The sequence below is a fragment of the Hemicordylus capensis genome, chromosome 1 (assembly GCF_027244095.1).
Source record: "Hemicordylus capensis ecotype Gifberg chromosome 1, rHemCap1.1.pri, whole genome shotgun sequence".
Lineage (NCBI taxonomy): Eukaryota > Metazoa > Chordata > Lepidosauria > Squamata > Cordylidae > Hemicordylus > Hemicordylus capensis.
This window is the reverse complement of record NC_069657.1, coordinates 57710228-57735735: the sequence shown is the minus strand read 5'-3', so window position 1 is coordinate 57735735 and position 25508 is coordinate 57710228. Positions and strand designations below refer to the sequence as shown.

The following is a 25508-nucleotide window of genomic DNA, read 5'->3' as shown; positions in this document are numbered from 1 at the left end:
CACTTGCTGCCATTTGGAGCTCTGGAAAGCTCTGAATTTTTGCAAAAGGGGTTAGAAAAGTCCAATCTGAACTGGGCTGGCCAAGTTCAGGTTCAGACTCTCTCTAAACCCCTCCTGGACATAGTCTGATTTAGGGATGTGCACAAACATATCTTGTTTTGTCTTGAGCTCTCAACAAAATGCAGACGGCCAAAACATTTCATCAAAACAGCGGCCAAACCGGTTGTTTCAACAGAACAAAACTCAAAACGTTGTGAGTGTTTCGGCCATAGGGAACAAAACACCTCATTGTTCCCCATGGGTAGCTCCTAGGGACACCATCATCCTAGGGCATGATGGGTGCTAAACATTGAAAATAATTTTTGAGCAGAATAGTGACTGCACTTTTTGCTCCATAACTCTGCTTCTACCAGGGCTAGAGCTCAGCCTTTCTTCTTTTTTTTAAAATGAAAACTAAAATCCACACGAAGTTGGGTGGGTTTAGCAATCTAGGTGAGATGCTTAAAATCCGGGTAAAATCCAGAATTTCAGGGGGCATGTGCAGCTCTACTGCCACCAAAAAAGGCAAAAAGCTCACAGATGCCAGAATCCAACTTGTTCCTTTTGATGAACTGCTTTTGCAGTTTTGCAAAAGCAAAGGTCACACATTGACAGACCCCAGACCTATTTCTTTCATGATGAATTGCTTCTGTAACCCCTGAATGAAGCAGAGATCCTAAATCCATATACAAAAGAACCTGTTTTTCCTTTTATAAAGATTTTCTGAAACCAAAGATTAGTGCAAAGATGTCCCAGACTGAGACCCCAGAACCTGTTGTCTTTCATGATCTGCTTTTTGTAGCACCCACAACGCAAAGGAGTCCCAGACTGGGATGTCAGCCAGTGTTCCCTCTAACAGAGATTCCCAGATGTCGTTGACTACGACTCCCAGAATCCCCAGCTGCAAAGGCTTTTGCTTGGGGATTCTGGGAGTTGTAGTCAACAACATTGGGGATTCTGGGAGTTGTAGTCAATGGCTTGGGTCCAGGCTATTTAAGTAGGGATGTGCCCGAAATGTATTTGGTGCTGGCGGGGGTGGTACTTTAAGGGCGGGGGAGGGTGTACTCATCCCTCCCGCTCCATTTCCTCCACTGGCGCTCCGTTATTTGTAAGCCCCTCGGGGCAGCAGCGTTCCTCCCTGCCGCCCCATTTCCCTCATTGGCTGGAAGTGGTCGGAAGTAGCAACTGCGCTTGTGCCTGTCTGCCATGCTTGCGCACACACACACACGCGTGATGGCTACTTCCGGCCACTTCCGGCTGATGAGGGAAATGGGGCAGCAGGGTCCTCCCCACTGCCGCCCCAAGGGGCTTACAAATAACAGAGCGCTGGCGGGAAAAATGCGGTGGGAGGGGTGAGTACACCCTCCCTCGCCCTTAAAGTACCAGCCTGGCCAGCGCCAAAACCCCCCCGCAGAGCCGAAAAGTTTCGGAGGCCTTTACAATGGCCTCCAAAACATTTCGGGCTCAAGCCTATATTTAAGAGAGCACTTCCTTTTGTCATGTACACTGCCACCTGTTACAGTCTTCTGGAGAGGTCTGGTTATGGTTGCCACCAGCCTGTTTGGTGGCGACCCAGGACCATACTTTCTCTGTGGCTGCCCTAGGGCTTTGGAATATGCTCCCAGCTGAAATAAGAGCATTTCCTTCTCTTTTTTCAGGAAGACTCTCAAGACTCTCCTGTTTTCACAGGCTTTTAATTCAAGTTGTTAATAATTTTAATAATTTGTTTTAATAACTGTTTTATGCTGTTTTTATTGTGTCATATTTTAATCTGTTTTGATTTTTAAATATCTTAAATTTTGGATACTGCTTAGAGATGTACATATCAGGTGGTATAAAAATATGGTAAATAAACAAACATCTGAGAATCCCTGTTAGAGAGATCACTGATCTCAGCACCTCAGTTTGTTCCCTCAACAGCTTTTAGGGGGCCCTGAGAAGAACAGGTCCTCAATTCTCCACTTTTTTTCCTCCTTGGAAGAACTGTTTTTGTAGTCCAAGAAAAAGCAGGGCTCTCAGATGGACAGACTCCCACACGCCACATTGTTCTGTTTGATGCGGGGGTGCTAGTTTAGCTCCCAAGCAGGGGCTGTGTGGCCCCTACAGGAACTAAACAAAGGCTGGTGCTGCATTCGCAGCATTAGTTTTACTCCACAAAGGGGCCACGTGGCTCATTTCGTTCGGGAGCCAGACCACGCCTCCCGTGTCTGATGTCAGACAGGGGGTCAGTGGGGCCACAGCCGCACACAGGCCACCAGCGGTTCCACTCCGTGCCTGGCCCTGTGGTTGTCTTTGGTAGAATACAGGAGGGATTTACCATTGCCATCACCTGCGTAGTATGAGATGATGCTTTTCAGCATCACCCTATATTGGTGCTGCCCAGTATAGGTGTTTTCCCTATACTGTTGCGAGCAGGCTGCAGTGCCCCTCCCAACTTTACACCGCAATACTAGCGTGGATTCGAACCAGCAATCTCTTGCTCCCTAGGCAAGTTACCTCCCTGTCCCCACTGCGCCATTAGGTGCCTCAATACCAGGGTGGATTTGATTTAAATCAAACTGATTTAAATCACTAGCAGGGTGGATAAAAATCAATGATTTTTTTAAAAAAATTAAAAAATCAGATTTTAAAAATTTAAATCAGATTTTTTTGATTTAAATTGGATTTTTTTGATTTTTAAAAAAAAAATCATTGATTTTTATCCACCCTGCTAGTGATTTAAATCAGTTTGATTTAAATCAAATCCACCCTGCTCAATACCCCAGTTTATTTCCTTTTATGAGCTGTTGCTTGTGACCAAAAAATAGATTGAAACATCCCAGATTCAGATAGGGAGCACCCAATTGCTTCGCTTTGTGAACTGTTTTTGTAGCCCACCCCAAAATAAGAAAAAGAAATCGCAGATTAACAAACCGCAGTTGGTTCTTTTGAGAACGGCTTTTTAGAACCAAGCGCCACAACTACTACTCGTAGTACTCTCACTTTATCTGCCTCCCTTTTATTGCGGGTACTACTTAGTTTTGTCCCGGCTGCAAGTGCACTGCTCACGTGACTTCCTCAAGCTCACGTTCTCGAGACATCCGGGCTCTGAGCCTATTCTTCTCCTCCTCCTCGCCCCCTGTTTCGTCATCAAAACAGCGCGGGGAGGTGACAAGGGGAGTTACGCTGCCTTTGTAAGGGGATGGAGCAGGGCGGGGCAAACCATGGGTTGCAGGGACTGGTGGATTCGCCCGGACTAGTGTGCGCGCTGTAGTTAGGAATACCACGACACGTTCATATAAGATGTTTTTTTCTTGTCTAGCCTTATGGCGACCAGGTGGCAGGTTAAGAACAAGAGGATTTGAAACGTTATTCGTGGCCCGCCATCGGTTTTCTGTAAGGCTGCTCAACTTAGTGGCGGTAAACTTGAAAAGATGGGTAAGCTTTCCTAGTTAATGCCCATGTATCGCTTCACCTACTTCGTTACTGTCATGCTCTTCTTGCAAGCACACGCACAAGTAATGCTACATGCTGCAAGCAGGTTTGCTGCATTCTGAGCAAAGCTAAGACAGTTTTCGGTAACCATGACAAGGGCTCAGTTGTGACATGCTTTATTTTTGCTAGGCTTATGGATCAATTTCTAAATAAGCTGCGGAGCTTGGTGTATGAGTAACAGCTTAGAACTTGCATATTTTTCCCCCAGTCGTCAAATGTGGATGATGCATTCCTAAAAGAGAAGCGTAACACAATCATGGCCAGAGGACTTCCAAAGCAAAAGCCAATTGAAGGAGTTAAGCAAGTCCTGGTTATAGCTTCTGGGAAAGGGGGTGTTGGAAAGTCAACAACTGCCGGTAAGTTTTTCTCTGTTTTAGTCAGCATATTATTTTCTTTAATTTGCTTGAAGATTTTGTATAGTATACATATAATAGCTCAAGTATAGCTATATGGTTAGTTAGTGACATGTTTTAATAGAGCAAGATATACAATATATATTGTAAGTTCTTATCTGCAGTCTATTTACAACATCCTAGTAAATTTTGAAAATCTGTCTAATTTGGTTTTTAATAAATATTTTGTCCCCCCCACACACTCTGAATTTGGTACAACAACCTGTTCATCACAGAAAATGAAGCTGAAAACCATTTAGACATTACTTTGGGGAAAGATCTCTTAGTCCTGAGTGTATCCATTAGTTTTCATTTTTGGATTCGCTATCCACAACCAAAACATAACAAACATTTCCTTCACAAGTCTTTTTGTTTGTTTTATTTAGAGACCAAAAGATTAGGATGGATTACAAATTCAAAATTAAAAGTTAGTTTTAGTTGCTTGCATTTTAATTATCCTTAGTCCTTAAAAAAAAAAGTATAAGAAGGGCTACTAATTGGTGTACTCTGACTCATAGTTTGTAGATCAAGTTTTTAATAATCTTGATGGACATATAAACATGAGGTTGCAATCCTATATGCACATACCTGGGCCAGGTCTGTTGAGTGCAGTAGCAACTATTGTAGACACTCATTCATTGTGCTGTAAGTCTTCACTTCACCTGGGAGTGAATCCTGTGGAGCACAGTGGATTGTGCTGCACAACTGTTTTTACACTGGATTGAAGGCTTAATATTCCAATTGTTAACAGTATCTAAACATAAGCTTTTGGTATTGTTTTCTAGTCAGTAATTTTTGAGGCTGTATGGTAATCAGTAATCACTAAATGTATACATTTAGTTTATTTTCTGTGCTACCAAGCATGAAAGGCCAGGCTGTTCATTTTGAGATTTTGTCAGTGATTGATCTTATTATTCAAAAGATGTTGTTGCAAATAAAGATGTCAGCAATACCCATTCACCAGGCATAAAGCTTTGCATGAAAACAAGTATGCTGAATATTTCTAATTTTTAGTGACCATAGTGACCAATATGAAAATTGTAATGAGGGAATGATATCATCTGTTTTTCTCACTGCAATTAATAAATGGACAGTAATGAACATTTACTACTATGTGGAGGGAACAGAATGCAATGTTATGATCTATGTTCATGTCAAGTTACTAAGAAGCTCCAGTTCTTTACCAATAGTTGAAAGAGTTGCCATAGTATATAGTCATATACTGAATAACACTTTAAATATAAGTGCCTTTATGTATGAACTGGTGATTGGTTTGGCAGAAGCTTTTAAATTGCTATATATATATTTAAAGAAAAGTAACAATACTGTCTGTTGTACAGAAAATTTCTCAGAAACCTGTTTCTGTGTACATGTGCTGCTGCCAATTTTAAAAGCAGGAGGCAGTGTGTTGCTTGCTGGCTATATTTGCATACTTCAAGATTATAACCTGATCTAGGATTTTGTTTCCAAAATGGGGGGAAAGTTCAGCATTTAAGGATAACTTCCTTCATGTGGGCAAACTGAATTTTCTACACTACAGTGTTGTTGGATTCTGAAGTTGCCAACACAGATGCCAAGTGATAACACAAGTAGTTTTGGAGGGTGACAGATGGGTGAAAAATGTATAGCCATCTTATTTGTTTGTTATTTCTCTTTGTAAACTGCCCTGAGCCATTATTGGAAGGGCGGTATAGAAATTGAATTATTATTTCTTGTTTACACTGTCAGACAGGTGTTATTGACTGGTTTGTTTTATCCAGACACTGAGTCCTCCCCAAGGACCTGGGATGGCTGAATTTTATCATCAATACTGTTGGTTATTATAGATATCGTCGCAAAATATAGGCTGTTACCAGTAAAGCTGCTTTCTGTAATTGGCTGATGGTGATTTCTGTGGCCCCTATGGTGTTGAGGTGCTCTTCAAGGTCTTTTGGGACTGTACCCAGGGTGCCAATTACCACTGGGATTATTTTGGTCTTTTTCTGCCACAGCCTTTCAATTTCAATTTGTAGATCTTTGTATCTTGTGATTTTTTTCTGTTTCTTTTTCTTCTATTCTGCTATCCCCTGGTATTGCTATGTCTATTATTATTATTAGTATTAGTATTAGTATTAGTATTATTGCTATGTCAATTATTTTATTTATTTATTTATAAAATTTGTATGCCATCTCAGACTTCCGTCTCTGGGTGGCTTACAACAACATAAAACCAAACCAAAACACAAAAATAAAAAAAGTTTAAAACCAAAATTAAATTTAAAAGCTTGAATGAAAAGGTAAATCTTCAATGACTCTTTAAAAGTTGTCAGAGATGGGGAGGCTCTCATCTCAGCAGGGAGTGCATTCCAGAATGTCAGGGCGGCAACAGAGAAGGCCTACTTCTGCATAGCCACCATATGAGCTGGTGGCAGCTGCAGGAAGATCTCTCCAGATGATCTCAGTGGGTGACAGGACTCATGGAGAAGACGACATTATCTTAGATACCTCTAAACTGTTTAGAGCTTTATAGGTTATAACCAGCACCTTGTACTTTGGCTGGAAATTTATCGGCAGCCAGTGCAACTCTTTTAGTATAGGAGTAATATGGTATCTTTGAGATGACTTGGAGACGAACCTGGCTGTCACATTCTGTACCAATTGCAGTTTCCAGACTACGTACAAAGGCAGCCCCACATAGAGCACATTGCAGTAATCAAGTCAGGAGGTTACCAGCGTTCTGAGGTCATTCTGTTCTGAGGTCATTCATCTCAAGAAATGGATGCAGCTGGTGTATTGGCCAAAGCTGATAAAAAGCACCTCTGGCCACCGCCTCAACCTGGGACACGAGGGAGAAGTGTGAATCCAGGAGCACTCTCAGATTGCACACCTGTTCTTTTGGGGAAGTGTGACCCCATCCAGAATAGGCAGACCAAAATAATCTCCTGAGTTCTGACCCCACACAATAAACACCCCTGTCTTATCTGGATTTAGTTTCAGTTTGCTATCCCTCATCCAGCTCATTACTGCTTCCAGGCAGGCATTTAGGAAGGTTATGCCTTCTCCTGATGATGCTGACATGGAGAAATAGATTTGCATGTCATCCACATACTGATAACACCTTGCACCAAACCTCTTGATGATCTCCCAGTGGTTTCATGTAGATGTTAAACAACATAGGAGACAATAAGGAGCCCTGAGGGACACCATCAGGAATCTGCCCTAGAGGTAGGAACAGAACCACCACAAAACATTGCATACCGCACCCCTCAGGTGCTCCAGGAGGATACTATGGTTGATAGTATAGAAAGCCACCAAGAGGTCCAAAAGGACCAACAGAGTCACACTTTCTCCGTCAATTCGCAATTGGAGAGTGTACATCAGGATGACCAAGGCAGTCTCCACCCCCATAGCCTGCCTGAAAGCCAGTGTGAAATGAGTCAGTTTCATACAAGACTGCCTGAAGTTGGGAGGCCACCACCCTCTCAAATACCTTGCCCAAACATGGAAGGTTGGGGAAAGGCCTATCACTGCTCAATCGCAAAGGATCCAAAGCAGGCTTTTTCAAAAGAGATCTAATAATTACCTCCTTAAGGCAAGGAGGTACCCTGCCCTCGCTCAGGGAAGCATTTATAATTTCTACCAGGCCTTCTATAACAACCTCCATGCCAGATAGTATAAGCCATGTTCGGCAAGGGTCATGAGAACAGGCGGTAGGCTGCACTGCTCCAAGCAGCTTGTCCACATCCTCGGGAGTCACACACTGGATCTGAGGCAGGCTAACCACACAAGGAGTCACTGGACACCTCTGTATCAGACACTGCAGTAATTGTGGGACCCAAGTCTAAGTCAGCCTGAATACAAGAGATTATTAACAAAACTCATTAAAAAGGTCACAATGGGTAATTGATGGATCCAAATTCTGATTCAAGGGAGGAAGGGCATGTACTAGCCCCCTCACAGCCCTGAACAACTCCAGTGGGCATGAGACTGCAGATGCATTAAGGGCAGAACAAAACTGCTTTTTTGCACATATTGCTTAAGCAATATGCTTCAAATGTGCTCTATGTTGTAATCTTTTGGATTAGAGTCTTCCTTGCTCTAGTTGTCTATCTTGTGGCTTCAGCCCAAGTAGTTCTTCTGTATACCAAGAGGCCAATTTCAAAGTGGGTTGGAGAGGATGCTTAGGAGTGATCATGTCTACTACTCTGGTGAGTTTGCTGTTCTAATTCTCTACCAGGGGATCAACAGGATCACCGGCAGAGCCAACACTAAATTCCTCCAAGGCATCTTGGAATCCTATTGGATCCAATAATCTTATCTGGTGGACCTTCCTAATAGGCCCTTCACCTCTGCGGAGATGGGGTGAGAAAGTGAGTCCAACCTTAACCAGATGGTGGTCAGTTCGTGACAATGGGGAAATCACAGGAGTCCCCACCCATGGAACACTATCCAGCTCAGAGTAAAATACCAGATTGAGCTCATGACCAGCAATATGTGTCAGTCCTGAGACTGCATGGGATAGGCCCAAAGTTGTCATGGCCACTATGAACTCCTGAGCTGCCCCAGACAAATTGGTCCCAAAGTGAACATTGAAGTCCCCCTGCACCACAAGCCTGGAGGACTCCAACACCAACTCTGCAACTAAGTCTGTAAGCTCAGTTAGGGACTCTGTTGGGCAGTGGGGTGATCATCACCAACAGAAGTCCCAATCTCTCCCTGGTCCCCAGACTTAAGTACATGGATTCGATATGACCAGATACTTTGACAGGGATCCTAGTAAGGGAGATGTTCTTATAACCCACAGCCACGCCACTTGCCTGCCCACATTCACTCACCTGCTCCTCAGCAGAGTACCCTGGAGGGAAAAGCTGGGACCAGACTGGGCCATCAGGCTCCCCCATCCAAGTTTCTCTGATACATACCAGGTCAGACCCTTCATCCATAATCACATCATGGATGATTTCTGATTTATTCTGGACTGAACTGGCATTACAAAGGAGCAGGGTGAAGCTCTGTGGCTATTTGGCACTGCTCCCCAAAGAGCTGGCAGGGCTGCTGGAAGAGGAAGCAGTGATTACATTTCTGATTTCCCTTCCCCTGTAATGGCCTGCTGACCTGCCAGCATTACTTCTTCTATTCCTCACCACCACCAGAATAGCTGCCCTACAGTCAATGCACTCCCTCGCCTCCCCGTCTCCAGACAACCCCAAACACATAATAGATTGACTTCACCCAAGACTCTACAATAGAAGCTCTTTCAGCAGCAGCTCCAGCTTCTTGTGCAATCATTCACCCCTGCTAACTGGGTAAAGAGGCACCTTTTTAACATGGTGTTTCTCTTTATTTAGCAGGGGAGAGTAACTGGCCCTATCCACCTCCAGCACAGTAATGCCAGTGACTGTTGCTGGTGTCTGTCTTACGTTTCTTTTAAAATTGTGAACCCTTTGGAGACAGAGAGCCATCTTATTTATTTACTCTCCATGTAAACCACTTTGGAAACTTTTGTTAAAAAGCGGTATATAAAAAGTTGTTGTTGTAGCATGCTCTGCCCCAGCCCTCAGTCCCATGCTGAGGACCTGGCACCAAAGGCCAACCTTGGCAGCTGGCTTCAGTGGCCGCCTGCAGGTCAGCCGCCAGCCACACCGCCAGCGCTCCCTCTGTCCTTATAAGCACCCAGCAGTTCAGTCACCCCTTTCATTGGCAGCTCCAAGATGGGGCTCATGAAATTAGTGCCCACAGGTAGAAACTGTCAGGCCCTCAAAAGAATGAAAGCAGCAGAACAACAGCTGAGCAGAGCCGGTTTTCTGGCTATCCAAACTGGGCTGGGGTTGGGCTAGGGGAGGCTGTGACATATCTCTAGGCCGAGGCCAAGGAGACAAGCTGATAAAATCCGAGCCCATGTACCTTCTCCTCCCGTCCACTCCCTGCCACCGTTGGTGCTCCCTCCTTTTGACCAGTTCTGAAGCCTTCATTTTATACACATGAATACTTTGCAGATAGAACTGTCATAAAGGCATGAGATGAAACGAGTGTGAAAGCTTCTACTTGCCTCCCTCACTCCCATGATTTACTTACATGATTCCTTCTCTTAGCTGTCATAGGATATGAAGATAGACCCCCTTAAAGAACAGTAACCGATTTTTTAAAATCAGGAAGTAGAGTATAAGAATAAATGGATAGTTTTCACAATAAAGAGAACTACACAGAGGGGTACCACTCTGTTCTGTATTAAGGCCAAGTATTTTACTTGTTCATAAATAATCTGGAGTCGGGGATGAGCTGTGAAACTGTCAGATTTGTAGATACCAAAATATTCAGGATAATGAAATTCCAAGTAAGCTATGAAGAGTTCAGAAAGGATATCTCCAAACAGGCTGTATGGGCAACATACTGTCAAAAGCAATACAATTTAAGCAAGGCTGTTTGCAGATTTTTATGGGCCCACCAGCATGGCTCCCTTTCTATCCTCCCTTTCCCAATCTGGGCTCTCTTTTACATTCACACCTGCTTCTTCCCCCAAGGAGGGAACCAATCATTGGAGGGAACCCAATGATCTGTCAGTAGGCCTTGGTCTACGTTCTGCCCATCCTAACTTTACAGGCTAATATTACTTTCAGTATTCACTGTGTCAAGAAACTTAAATAATTCCCGTATTATAGCCCAGCAGTTATGGAGACTTTTTATTTCTCTTTTTTTGGATAATATAACACTTGTAATGGAATTGTGCTAAACTCTGTTTTCTCCCCTCTTTCAGTAAATGTAGCCCTTGCACTGGCAGTAAATGATTCGGTAAGTGACCATCTAATTATTTTAATATTAATTAACTTTAATGGGATTGCAGAGACAGGTATTTTAAAACTTCCAGGGAGGGGCAGGGAGAGGAGAACAATATAGTAGTCCCAGTTTGATTGCCAACTAGCAGTGTTCCTATATACTGTGATAATAGGAAAATTACTTTACATGAGGTAACTATTTTTGTGTGTAATTATTTAGAGAATATGTTTTGTGTGTGGTGTGTTGTACTTCTAAAGACACGATTCACTGAGACTGGTGGAAGTGTTTAGCACAGTTGAGAAGTATGGCTGTACTAAAATACTGTATAATACACTTTTAGATGCTTGGAATACTTTGCATACACTATTTCAGTAATCCTTAGGATAATCCTGTAAGGTCGGTCAGTATTATTATCCCCATATTGCATTTATGGGGATTGAGATGGAGAGATATTGACTTATCTTGACAGTATGAATTTGTTTATAACACAGGTTCCTTTCACTTATTCAACTGAATGCACACTCAGTTATTATTGAATAGATTATAGCCTTTGGCCCTGTTATGTATGTGCATTTGGAGGAATGTGTGAAAGAGCCTATATTTTTATAAAGCTACCTGCACAGTGTTTGTCCACACAACTGTGGCCTCTTAAATAGGCAGAATCTGCAGTAATTACATACATAGGGCCTTTCACACCTTGCCCTGAAATGGGACCAGCAGACATGATTCAACTGAACCAGGATGCATATGAAAGTGCCTACAGATGAGATTTGGGTCATAGCTCATTCTCCTAGCTATTGAACTACACAGCATGTGTGATGAATAAGGGAGTAGTGCCCTGTAATAAATAAAGTGGTCTCTTCTTTTTGCCTGAAATAACACAGAACCCATGTGGATAAGCCAACAGGTATTTAATTTGTTCTATAGCTTTGTAGTGATTATCCTCCCCTCACCATAAAGAGTTAACCAGCAGTGAACACTTGTCTTGACTGACAGGCTGGTGAACAACAGGGTTCAGCCAATCATCACACTAGGTGGGTGGGACCTAGAGAGCTGTTGCCAGGATGAAGGGAGGTCTTTGTTAGGTGGGAGGTTCATAGGACATGTGGCCATGGAGGTTGGCCGCAGGAGGATAACTTCAGCTCCTGGAAGATAGAACTGCAGGGGCTTGATTCTCAACCGGAGTTTGGCGAGTTGAAGAGAAAAGGAAGCCAAGGCTAATGGCTTCGGAAGTTTAAGGCAGGAGAAAGTGGTGTAGTAAGAGTTTTGTGCAAGGATTTCTGTTTCTTTGGTGTGTGTGCTTGTTTACCTGTAACATAATTAAAATAAGAAACACTAGTCTATACCCATCCTACTATATAAAACTCTATAAACATTTAAGCATCCATTAAGACACTCTGTTCTTATAACCTACTATTTTTAACTATTTAAAACAGGGGTGGGGAAACTTGGCCCTGCAGCTGTTGTTGAACTACAACTCCCATCATCCCCAGCTGGGGATGATGGGAGTTGTAGTTCAAAAAAAGCTGGAGGGCCAAGGTTCCCCACTCCTGATTTAAAAGCTGAGAAAGCCTCAGATGGAAGCATTCTGTAGTAATTGAATAAAACTGTTTTTTTTTTTACAAGCCTCTCTGAGTTAGTTTTTAACTTTGGCAAAAGGGGGCCTCAAAGGCAGGTGGGTTCTCTGGTGCAAACATGTCCTCAAACGTTCAGCAGCTATCAGTTTTCTCACCACATGTAGGCTTGCACATGGAAGATTTTTGTACTTATCCAATAACAAAATAGAGTTTTCCCTGGGATTCCATCTGAAGCCCAGGGAGGTTCAAGCTCTGTCAATAAGATGGGTGGTGGTGGCAGCATTTTGAACCTACCGATAATACAGGATAGTTTTAGGAGAAGCCTAGCAGGCAGCTCAAGCAGGGATGATGCAGCATTTCTTTCCCTCACGCAAGCTTGCTCTGAGACAAAGGCTGTAATCCACTGCAAGATTACAGAAAATAAGCACAATACCTAAGTTGGCAAAGCAAGGATAGAGTTCACCGCATGGATGTACCAGATAGCTGTAGTTAAAAGTTCAAATTGGCTGATAATCTATCAGGTTTGCAGGGACTGTAATAAAAGGCAGTGGGGGTGGGGGTGGTGGACAATTTAGGAGTAACAGATGTAGCATGAATATTTTTTATATAGAAGTATCATTTTGAAATCTGTTTACTAGAATTAATGGTTTAACTGACACTAATGGGAATCACCTAGCAAGTCTTCAAACACTGAGTAGAAAATATTTCATCATTAATGCTGATGATTTTTCAGAGGGTGAAAATAGCAACAGATTTTGCACTGTAGCAAACAATTACCTTTGTTAACAGTAGTTTTTTTACATGCAGCCTATCTACTGCTTTTGCACCCTTGAAGATAAGTCCTACATGATTTTTTTCAGTGTTTTACCATGTTAATACAGTGTTTTGGAGAACATATGGCCATGTTGGGTTTCCATAGTATTTATCGATCATGTAGATTTGCATGATAAATGAGGAGGGTAGAGTGGCTAAGGGATGAGAATGATCTAAGAAGTTTTCACTTCAAATCAGGTGTGTAGCTATTATTGAACAAGGTGGGACAAATGTCCCTGGGCCGCTGGGGGAATGGGGCCTACTGGCTGCATGACAGCTTGCTCTTCAATGTTGTTGTTGTATAAATACTGTTTATTATTTATTCATTGAACATATTTATATACCTCCCTAAACCCAGGTCTCAGAGCAGTTCACAGCAAAATAATAAATAAACATTAAAATCAATTAAAATTCTAAAAACAGTTAAAACAAATCAATAACAGTCTAAAATTTAAAAGTTAAAAAGCCAGGGTAAAAAGATGAGTCTTCAAACACTTTTTAAAAGCTGCTAGAGACGGGAGACTCTTATTCCCATGGGAAGCACGTTCCAAAGTCTTGAGGCGACAACAGAGAAGGCCAGTCCCTGGGTGGCCACCAGACGACATAAAGATAGCCACAGATGAGCCTCCCTTGATGTACACAGTGGACGATGGGGATCATGCAGAAGAAGACGCTCTCTTAAGTACTGTGGGCCTAAGCTGTTTAGGGCTTTATAGGTTATAACCAGCACTTTGTATTTTGCCCAGTAACTTATTGGCAGCCAGTGCAGCTCCTGTAATATGGTCTCTTCGAGATGACCCGGAGACCAACCTGGCTGCCGCATTTTGTACTAATTGTAGTTTCTGGACTATGTTCAAAGGCAGCCCCACATAGAGCACATTGCAGTAATCCAGCCTAGAGGTTACCAGCAAGTGTACTACTGTTCTGAGATAATGAACCTCAAGAAATGGACGCAACTGGCTTATCAACTGAAGTTGATAGAAAGCGCTTCTGGCCACTGCCTCAATCTGGGGAACCAGGAAGCGCTTCTGGCCACTGCCTCAACATGGGGAACCAGGGAAAGATGTGAATCCAGAAGCACTCTGACTACAGTTATTAGGTAATTGTAGTAGGTATATAGGTTTTTAAAAATGGTTCTGAGCCAGGGGAACATGTACATGCAAGTGTGTGAGCTAGAGAGTCTGCGTGTATAGGCAGTGTGCAATATTATTTGCACAGGAGTGAGAGAAAAGGCAGGCTGAGAATGTTTTGTTTTTCACGATGTCCTTAGTCCTTCTGCAGCAAAGACATGGCAAGGGGAAGGGGAAAAGGAGAAGCGAGTGGGAGTCCCGGGGCCCATCTTCACTTCTTCCCCAGGGCCCACTCCAGCCTTGCTATGCTTCTGCTTAAAATGTTACATTTTGCCACCTGGCCTCAGTAAGTGACTTTAGGCAAACCACTGTTTTGGGGGGAGTAAACTAGATGTGATGTTAAACACATTGTTCTTCTTGTAAAATATCTGCCATAATGGGGCACATGATTCAGATTGGGATGGAAGCACAGGTGGAAGGGGGCTAATCATTTGAAACTGTGCTGTTTTCAAAACCTTTGGTGGGGGGATATCCAAAAGCAGACACAAACACACCCATTGTGCCATTTGATGCAAACAGCCACTGTTAGAGGGCAACTCAGGCCACTGTTCTGATTAGGATTTCCTTCACCTCCCACTCACGCCCTGCACAGCTGCTATTTTCAAGAGGAGGCAGTGGAATCTGAGAATATGTGTTCAGTGTCATATCTAGTTTGACCCCCAGTCTCAACTCACACTTGCAATATGAGAAGGATAGTGCTAGCCTCCTTGCAGGAATGTTATAAGGATTACTGAGATAATGTATGTGAAATATGTGAGTACAAAAATGTGCTCTTTAAACATGAAATATCATTTTAATGTTTCTGTTGCTTATCAGTATGTCTTGATTCTGGCATAATTGTAAAGGATGTCATGACACTGAAAAGCAACATGTCTTACATAGGAAGCTGCTGTATACTGAGTCAGACCATTGGTCTATCTAGCTCAGTATTGTCTACACCAGGGGTTCTCAACATTGGGTCCCCAGATGTTTTTGGACTTCACCTCCCATAATCCCCAGCCCCAGTGGCCTTTGGTTGGGGATTATGGGAGTTGAAGTCCAAAAACATCTGGGGACCCAACGTTGAGAATCCGTGGTCTACACAGACTGGCAGCGGCTACTCCAAGGTTGCAGGCAGGAATCCCTCTCAGCCCTATCTTGGAGAAGCTAGAGAGGGAACTTGAAACCTTCTGCTCTTCCCAGAGCAGCTCCATCCCCTGAAGGGAATACCTTATAGTGCTTACAGGTGGTTTCCCATTCAAATGCAACCAGGGTGGACCCTGCTTAGCTAGGTGAACAAGTCATGCTTGCTACCACAAGACTAGTTCTCCTTGTGTCATCTTGTACTCCCGTTATTTAAATTTCAACAAATAAGCCCATGAATTACAATATAAATTGAGGACATGAGATTTCCTTTGTTTCAGCTTTCAAAAATAGTGGTGTCTTATTTAGAAAAGGAAGAAATGATAGACTTGTTCAAAGTTTATAGTGGAATTTGTGGATAAGGCATGTGCAGCCTACTTCAGAATATATTGGGGTGAGTGGGTGTGCTTGCTGTGTGCTCTGCTCATAGATTCATGGCACCCCTGCTAAGGAAAAAGGTGATTGGGAAAAGCACATGCTTGGTGTGCAGAAAATCCAAAGTTCAGTCCCAGCATCTTGAGGCAAGGGTGGGAAAAGCTGTTGCCTGAAACCCTGGACAGCTGCTGACAGTCAGTATAGACCAGGGATTCCCAACCTGGGATGCCCAGACGTTGGACTACAACAACAATTGACGTAAGGCTATTGTGGTTGGGGTTGACGTTATAGTTATGTTGTTGTAAACTACCCAGAGACGCAGGTTTGGGGTGGTCTACAAATTTGAAAAATAAATAAATCTGGGGACCCCAGGTTGGGAACGCTTGGTGTAGACAATACTGAAGTAGATGAACCAATGGCTTAACTCATTATGAGGTAGCTTCCTATGTTTGAAACATGTTTCTGAAGTTTTCTGTGGATCTGAGGACTAAACTACCTGCAGGTCAAACATATAGTTTAGCCTTCTGTATTCCTCTCATCTTCATATGTAAACAGAAACTTTGCAGGGACTGAGAGAGACTGATAAGACCACAATGCATGATCAGGGAGATATTCAACATTTCTCTCTCACCAGTCCCAATGAAAATAGGTCCATTTCCCAAAACTATTTGTTAGTCCTGGGAGGGAAGCTTCCATTGGTGCGCCTTAGAAGCTTGCAAAAAGAATGTATTTGTTGGTTTTCTTCCCACTGTGCCACTTCCCATAGTGCCACTTTTGTCATGTGGACTGTCCAGCACATGTTGTTTCTACATTGGGTGTGTTGTGGCAGACACCATAAAAGTCCGGGCTGGAGGGAGCTGTTTGTGTGGCAACTGCAGGTGGGGGGGATGTGGGTACACTGGGTGTACATCTGTTGCTGGTCAGGGCTGCCACACAGAGATATCTGCACTGGTGCATCTGTTTAAGTACTGTGCCACAGTTCTTAAATGGTTTCCTTAAGCCTAAGCAGGTATCACTTGTAGAGTTGCTTTTAGCACAGTAATCCAATTCCAGAGCTATTCCATGGAAGATTACGCACACAGCCATCTCTTCCTGTAGATGAAACCATTTAGTTGATAAGCGAATTCTGTTTAAGTAACGAAAGAAAAGATCATGCCAAGTATTGCTTTAAGCAATTGGAGTATTTGGGCCAGTCCTGGGTCACTAGCTCTGCAGCAGTGTTGAGTTGTTATAGCTTGTTAGTTAATTAATGTCAAGAATATGCAATTTTTTAAAAGTTGTTCAGAAGTCTAGAAATCGTAGCTGCCTTTCCCCTGAAGGTACCAGTCTTTACCCTAATATCCTTCTCCTTAATTGTATGTCTGATTTTGACAGCAGATTCTTTTTAATTCATTTAAATGGAGGTAGCCACTCCCTCAGGAGTCCTCCATGGAACTTTTGGTTCTTCTGCCAGGCTGACTGATATTCATGCAGGAAGTCCTCAGATTTGTGACACAATTGGTTCCTGAAAGCTGTCTCAATTTGAACAACTTGGAATCTGTTTTCCAATAAGAAGCAATGTTATAAATGGGGCTTTGGTTCCTCAGCCAAGGCAAGACACCCTATATTTTTCTGCTACAGTCAAACCTGGTGGTATGTTAGTCAAAGACATGCAGCATAGAAGTTGATGGAGGAGAATGAGAAGTTAATCACCCTTGGCACCTGCTCCCTTGCCAGTCCGTTCCTGGCTCTTTCTCACTTTTCCATGGAAAAAAGAGAGGCAACTGGGTATCTCTCCTCTCTCTCCTCCTGGGCAACAGTTTGGGAAGGAAGGAGGGTGGGCAGGAAGTGACGTGTGGGCTGAGAATGTGCAGGGCTCCTTCCCTCCTGCCATCACAGCACAGAATCTGAGCCTGGAGGAGTCGTCACAGCAGCAGTGGTGGCGAAGGGTGCATCTTTGACAGGTAACTTAGCCAATTCCTCTGTGACCTCAGATGCAGCAGCATTCAGCAGATTAAACCATCACCAGGGCTGTCTGTCTCAATGACAATGTGAGCCTGAGTAGCCATTGGTGCTGCTGCCTCATAGCCCATGCACCAGCAGCCATCTAGTGGAGACTCCCCTCTCTCCCATGGCTAGTGTGGTAAAGTTGAAACAAAGTAGTAATTTACAAACATCTTCAGTGCCATTTGTCTTAACTTGTAGTGTCTTAAGTCGAGGACTTCCTGTACTAGTGCATTTATTTCTGGAAGCTGCATCATAGCTTAAAGCTGTTATAGCAGAAATAACTCCAATTAATAAAAGCCAGCCATAATAGGATCAAGATTGCTTGTTTATGAACAGAGTATTTTAGTGAGCAAACACCAGCTGTGCATGACTAAGGATGGCAAAAATCCAGTTGGGAAATGGTGCTTATGTTGTTACGTGGAGAAATTCTCTAGCCAACCTGCTCTCAGAATTCCTTTTACCAAGAAGAACTGTCATTCAGTCCCAGGAGAGGTGCTCTGTGCATGCTTGAGGATCTGACAAAATAGATGGCAAAAGTAGCCTTGTGTGTACAGGTGAAACTCGGAAAATTAGAATATCGTGCAAAAGTCCATTAATTTCAGTAATGCAAATTAAAAGGTGAAACTGATATATGAGACAGACGCATTACATGCAAAGCGAGATAAGTCAAGCCTTAATTTGTTATCATTGTGATGATCATGGCGTACAGCTCATGAAAACCCCAAATCCACAATCCCAGAAAATTAGAATATTACATGGAACCAAGAAGACAAGGATTGTAGAATAGAACAATATCGGACCTCTGAAAAGTATAAGCATGCATATGTATTCAGTACTTGGTTTGGGCCCCTTTTGCAGCAATTACTGCCTCAATGCGGCGTGGCATGGATGCTATCAGCCTGTGGCACTGATGAGGTGTTATGGAAGACCAAGATGCTTCATTAGCGGCCTTCAGCTCTTCTGCATTGTTTGGTCTCATGTCTCTCATTCTTCTCTTGGCAGTGCCCCATAGATTCTCTATAGGGTCAGGTCAGGCGAGTTTGCTGGCCAATCAAGCACAGTACACTGTATACTTTTCGGAGGTCCAATATTGTTCTATTCTACAATCCTTGTCTTCTTGGTTCCATGTAATATTCTAATTTTCTGAGATTGTGGATTTGGGGTTTTCATGAGCTGTACGCCATCATCACAATTATAACAAATTAAGGCTTGACTTATCTCGCTTTGCATGTAATGCGTCTGTCTCATATATCAGTTTCACCTTTTAATTTGCATTACTGACATTAATGGACTTTTGCACGGTATTCTAATTTTCCGAGTTTCACCTGTACATGGAGATCTGAGTATGTTTCTAAGCAGTTACATTATTTTGGGAGAGAAGAAGAGTAAACAGTGGAACAAAGGTTTGTATGAGATACTTAACATTGCTTCTGTGTAGTTTGGTTCGGGCATGTATTTAAGACTGGTTATCAGTTGTATATGAATTAATTTGCACAGCTTAAAGCAAAAGTGGGCCAGCACTGAAGATCATATATAGAAGAAAAGACTGCAGCTAATTTGCATGCGTGCATATAGCATAATTTTCAGTTCATTCACAGAAACCTAACAGATGCTAGTCTATGGTTGGTGGGCATAGTGCATGTATTTTGAAATGTGAAGCACACAGGTCCAGAGTCAGTTAGGAAAAAAGCAGGGGAAACCCTACAACATTTCATAGATGAAAACAGAGAAAATTTTGTCTATGTATAACACTCCTGTCCTGAGTCAAAGGCTGTCTGCCCACCCCACCTTCCATGTGCCCATAGTTGAAGATTCTTCTGTGTTTGCTATGTGCTGTATTCATTTACTTTGCAGTGCAGGCAGTCCTCAACTTAAGATGTTTTGTGTTAAGGCAAATGGCACTTAAGATGTTTGTAAATTGCTACTTGTTTCAGCTATACAACACTCACCATGGGAGGGGAGGCTCTGCTAGATGGCTGCTGGCTAGAGGAGCAGCAGGCAACAATGGTGGCTCAAGCTCACATTGTCATAGAGACTGGCAGTCCTGGTGGCGGCAGCTGCATTTGAGGCTCCAGAGGGATTGGCTGACTTGTCCATCCACGATGCTCCCTTTCGCTGCCACGCCTGCTGTTTTGGCTCTTGCCCCGCTTCCCATGCTCGAATGTGACAAATATTTATAAACTGCTTTTCAACCAAAAGTTCCCAAAGCGGTTTACAGAGATACAAATAAATAAATAAAATGGCTCCAAAGGGCTCACAGTCTAAAAAAGAAACATAAGATAGCCACCGGCAACAGTGGATTCTCCTCCATCAATTTCTGATTCTCCACCATTAAACTATCTGCTGCTTATCTGCACATTGGTGACTGACACACCACCAGCTTTGATAGTAGCAGAAAAAAATTAGAGTATCTGACCTTGGTTCAGGAACCAAACTCCCCATTTATAACATTGGTTCCTATTGGAAAATACATACCAAGTTAAGACATTTTGACCTGAGACACAGTTTTCTGGAACCAATTGTGTCTTATGTCTAAGGACCTCCTATAGCCTGTTCTGCAGCAGCCTTGGGATGCAGCTAGGTAATTGGAGGTTGGAGCTTAGGCCTAGTGGCTTGATTCCCCTTCCCCTTGTAAAATAAGCATTGTGTCTGTGCACACATACACTCTCTCTCTCTCTCCCTCCCTCCCTCCATCCATCCATCCATGGTTTCACACAGCATTCTTGAGCATATGTTCTAGCACACAAAACCCACTCCAGTATATTAGTGCATCTGTGTGTAGGGGAGAGCAAACTTAACATTGGTGTGGGCACGCAGAAACAGGAAGCTAGGACAGACTATATCAACTAGCCTCTCCCTTCCACTGAACAGCTGATGGATCCACACACTTTCTTGATCATTCACCATATGAGAACGGTGAATGATTGGGGCCTTCTCCGTTGCTGCCCCGAGGCTTTGGAATGCACTCCCTAGTGAAATAAGATCCTTTAAAAATATTGTGGAAGAGGGCACTTGGGAGTGATTGTGTCTACTGCCCAAGCCATCTTTCCATTCCAGAGAGCAACTAGAGCTTTGACAGGAGCGCCTGCCATACCAGCTGTAAAATCCCCCAGAGCCCTCAGGAATCCATTGGAGTCCATCAGTCTCCGGGGACTGACCATTTTAACAGGTCCCCTATCCTTGCAAAGTGGTGTAGCTAAATCTCAGAAGGAAGTGATCTGACAATGACAAGGTAACAGATGACACATGCCCCATTTTCAAATTGTCCAATTGAAAACAAAAAAACAATACAGATTCATGGGTTGTGCCAACATTAGGTTGGGATAGCCCCATGGTTGTCATGGCGGCCATGAAGTCCTGACAAGGCAGTTTCAGCATGGATGTTCAAATCATCCAGAACGATCATTCTGGGAGTCCTCAACACCTCCATGAGTGCAGGCAGGGAGACAACTGGGCAGCAGGGTGGGCGGTACACTAATAGAATCGCCACTCTGTCCTGAGAGCCCAACACCAGGTATTAACACTCTGAACTGGCACTCACTTGGACACGGGGCCTAGAGAGGAAAATAGAGCTTTTATCAAATACATTGACTTCCCCACTCCCCAGTCCTCCAGCCTATGCCGATGCTGCCCTAAACACCCAGATGGACACAGCTGGGAAAGACTAATCTCTCCCAGCGCCCCCACCCAGGTCTCCATAATACAGATCAGGTTGGCCCCTTCCTCCACAATTAAATCATGGATGATATAGATTTTGTTTTGGACTGACTTGGTATTAAACAGCAGCACCAGCAGGCCAAAGGACAAGCTGGTAAGGCGGCCAGGAACCCTCCTATTATGGGAACAGCCAGAAAAAGGGATCGGAATCCCCTCTTCCCTACAAACCATACTTTCCCCTACTGGTTACCACTCTATTTTAAGCACCCCCAGCTCTCCCCTGGTTCACATCCTCACTCACATAAATGGCTAAAATTACTCCCAGCAAGCAGTTTAGAGCCCCTTTGGTTCCCATAGGGGTGCTCCTGCCAGCTGCGAGTTCGTTGCCCAGGGGCAGCGTGCTCTTTTATACTGCCAGCCCAGGAAATGATGCAGGTCCTCCCAGCAGAGACTGGGTCAGCACTCTGGGTCTTTCTGTGAGCTGCAGCTCTGCTACCAACAGAGGCCTTAAGCATTGTTGCTCCCAGAAAGAGAGAGATCCTCAAGAAAACAGAGAGGCAGCTTCGGGCACCACAAGCTCTGCTCACCATCCCCCAGGGTAGATGATAAACTCCCTCCTTCCCTCTGCTGTAACTGTGTTACAGAGTCCAGGGCAGTGTGCTCTTTTATATTGCCAACCCAGGAAATGACAATATCCCCCATTCTATAGATGTGCATTTTTGCAGAAATGCACATTTGTTTCTGTTGAATTCAGTTTTATTACTTCTAGCCCAGTTTTTTGGGCCACCAAGATCATTTTGAATTTTATTCCAGCAGGGGGAGCTCAACAAACCAAATTTTGTGTGTGTGTTTTCACATTTTCCCCTTCTGTGGAGCTGGTCATGACATATAAAAAGTGAAAAACCAAAAATCTCTTATTAGCAACAGAGTCCATTTTAAGAACAGGAAATGGGGAAGCAGAAGTAAAAGAGTGATAAATAGTTCCATATCCAAGAGTTATATTTCACTTGGAAATAAACCTGCATATGGACAAAGATACAGTTTAACAAATACACACCACAAAATGGGTTGGTTAAATTGTAACTTGATCTACAAACTTGCATTTGTGATGTCAGTCTACCTTTTGCGAAGTTTAAATGTAATATCGTAAATTTTTGCAAAGGGCTCAGTAATGGATAAAATGCTTTCCGAATTAACATCAAGTGCAAAATTAAGGTGTTTGTTTGTTTGTTTGTTTGTTTTAAAAAGTAAACATCTTTATTGAGCCCCTGGTGGCGCAGTGGTAAAGCTGCCGCCCTGTAACCAGAAGGTTTCAAGTTCGATCCTGACCAGGGGCTCAAGGTTGACTCAGCCTTCCATCCTTCCGAGGTCGGTAAAATGAGTACCCAGAATGTTGGGGGCAATATGCTAAATCATTGTAAACCGCTTAGAGAGCTTCCAGCTATAGAGCGGTATATAAATGTAAGTGCTATTGCTATTGCTATTGCTATTGCTATTGGGTCTGTTTCTGAAATTCTGATTTCAGTGAAAATCATTCATGGAGCTAATTGAAACTTGTCTGCTAGTGCTCTTGGGAAATTAACTTTAACCAAAGGTACAGAATTCAGAAGAGGGCCTGGGTCAAATACAGCTTAGTCTGGTCCAATGTACCTAACCAAAATCAGCAACCCAAAATCCAAAACTAGAGCTAGGCAGAAAATAAAATGTAGGATACAGGCAAGGATGTGGAGCCAAAGTGAAGGTTTACCAGTTGCATTACCTTGAAGCTTCTTGTTTCTTTATGCAGGGCTGCTGGGGGAAAGATTTTGTGGAGAAAAGTGGTCAAAGGGCTATGTATGTCTCCCTCCCCTACCAGTTAGTGGTGGTCTCATCCAACTAGCAGTCTCCCACTGTTGCCTTTCATTACTGATAGTCTGAAAGAGAGTGCAAGTTGTTAAGCAGCGACTGGGTGTAATTTTCCTTCTTTTCTTATGTTTCTCCTTCAAGTAAGAAATAAAAATAAAATAGAAAGCATCATGGCCATGTCAAGCAAATATAACAGATAAATTATTATTATTATTATTATTATTATTTTACACAGTCAGACAGGTGTTATTGACTGGTTTGTTTTATCCAGACATCGAGTCCTTCCCAAGGACCTGGGATGCCAGAATTTTATTGTCAATGTTGTTGCTGTTATAGATATCGTCGCAGAATATAGGCTGTTCCCAGTAAAGCTGCTTTTTGTAATTGGCTGATGGTGATTTCTGTGGCCCCTATGGTGTTGAGGTGCTCTTCAAGGTCTTTTGGAACTGCACCCAGGGCGCCAATTACCACTGGGATTATTTTGGTCTTTTTCTGCCACAGCCTTTCAATTTCAATTTGGAGATCTTTGTATTTTGTGATTCTTTCTGTTTCTTTTTCTTCTATTCTGCTATCCCCTGGTATTGTTATGTCGATTATTTTCACTTGTTTTTCTTTCTTCTCGACTACAGTGATATCTGGTGTATTGTGTGGCAGATGTTTGTCTGTTTGTAGTCGGAAGTCCCATAATATTTTTACATCTTCATTTTCTTCAACTCTTTCTATTTTATGGTCCCACCAATTTTTGGCTACAGGTAGCTTGTATTTTTTGCAGATGTTCCAGTGTATCATCCCTGCTACTTTGTCATGCCTTTGTCTGTAGTCAGTCTGTGCGATCTTTTTACAACAGCTGATTAGGTGGTCCACGGTTTCATCTGCTTCTTTACAAAGGCAGCACTTGCTGTTTGTGGTTGATTTTTCGACTTTTGCTCTTATTGCATTTGTTCTTACTTCTTGTGCAGCCAGTATTAAACCCTCTGTTTCTTTCTTCAAGTAACCATTCTTAAGCCATTGCCAGGTCTTGGTGTTGTCTGATTTTCCACTTATATTGTGCAAATATTGACCACGCAGTGGCTTATTTTTCCATTTTTCTGCTCGGTTCTTGACTTGTTCTTTCTTGTAGGCCTGCTTTCTTTCATTGGTGTTGAATAGTTTCGCATTATTGACCATTTGAAGTGCATCTTCTTCACTGTCCTTGATATATTCTTCAAGGCCTCTTTTCTCCTCCTCTGCTGTTTGATGAACTTGCAGCATTCCTCTTCCACCAGAGCTGCGAGGGAGGTATAGCCTATCTACATCACTGCGGGGGTGCAGAGCATGATTGATGGTCATGATTTTCCTGGTCTTACGATCTAGCGTCTAAAGCTCTGCCTGCGTCCAGTCTATTATTCCTGTAGTGTATCTGATAATAGGTATAGCCCAGGTGTTTATGGTTTGTATGGTGTTCCCGCCATTGACTTTGGACTTGAGGATTTTTATAACTCTCCTGATGTACTTACTTCCAATTTTTCTTTTAACTTCAGTGTGTGCGATGTTATCAGCCTGGAGAATGCCCAAGTATTTGTAAGGTTCTTTCTCTTCCAGGTTCTTGATGTTGCTTCCATTGGGCAGTTCTATTCCTTCCGTTTTTCTTATTTTCCCTCTGTTCATTATTAATGCAGCACACTTGTCTAGTCCAAACTCCATTGCTATATCGCTACTGAATATATGGACAGTGTTTATCAGTGATTCAATTTCTTATTGGGACTTTCCATACAACTTCAGATCGTCCATGTACAGCAGATGGTTTATTTTACTTGATGTTTTAGATGTTTGGTATCCAAGGCCTGTTTTGTTTAGTATTTGTGAAAGTGGGGTCATGGCGATTACAAACAACAGAGGTGATAGTGTTATGAGCACCCCAAAATATTAATACACATATTGGCCTGTGTCTGATTTCATTTTATATTAAGAAATGATACCTGAACTCAAGGTGAACTAGGATGTTGCTCTCCCTGCTCTGTGAAGGGAGGAGGCGATCCAGCATTGTGTTGTTAAAATAGATATGCAAGGAATACAAAGGCTTGGCCTGGGCTACTCATATGCAAAAATGCAACTGACGTCCAGATGTCTGTGAAGGAGGCCAGAGGCTCATCCCCCCCGCCCTTTCCTGTTGCAAGAAGTCAGTGTTAAATCCTTGTCAGTGATTAACTGAATTGTTCTCCATGGAAGTTCAACATAGCCAAATGCATACAGAGATCCGTCTGTAGACTTTAATCTCACCTCACTGATGCTACAAATGTATTGAATGTCTCACGCACATATATGTCACTTTAAATATTCTCTTGTTTTCAATTACAAGAAAAACA

At 43.0% G+C, this 25508-nt stretch overlaps 1 protein-coding gene across 5 annotated transcripts in view; it reads left to right on the top strand.

Moving 5' to 3' along the window:
* Positions 1–3162: 3162 nt before the first annotated feature.
* Positions 3163–25508, top strand: part of NUBPL (NUBP iron-sulfur cluster assembly factor, mitochondrial) — a 105017-nt gene continuing 82671 nt past the window's right edge. For 3 of the 5 annotated variants that reach the window (XM_053283581.1, XM_053283580.1, XM_053283579.1), the window contains exons 1-3: positions 3163–3456; positions 3722–3869; positions 10639–10673. In XM_053283581.1, coding sequence (XP_053139556.1) covers positions 3322–3456; positions 3722–3869; positions 10639–10673 — 318 coding nt within the window. In that variant the 5' untranslated portion in view covers positions 3163–3321. Of the gene's footprint in view, positions 3457–3721; positions 3870–10638; positions 10674–25508 lie in introns of those variants that run through there. The other 2 variants (XM_053283582.1, XM_053283584.1) reach the window with 2 other exon arrangements.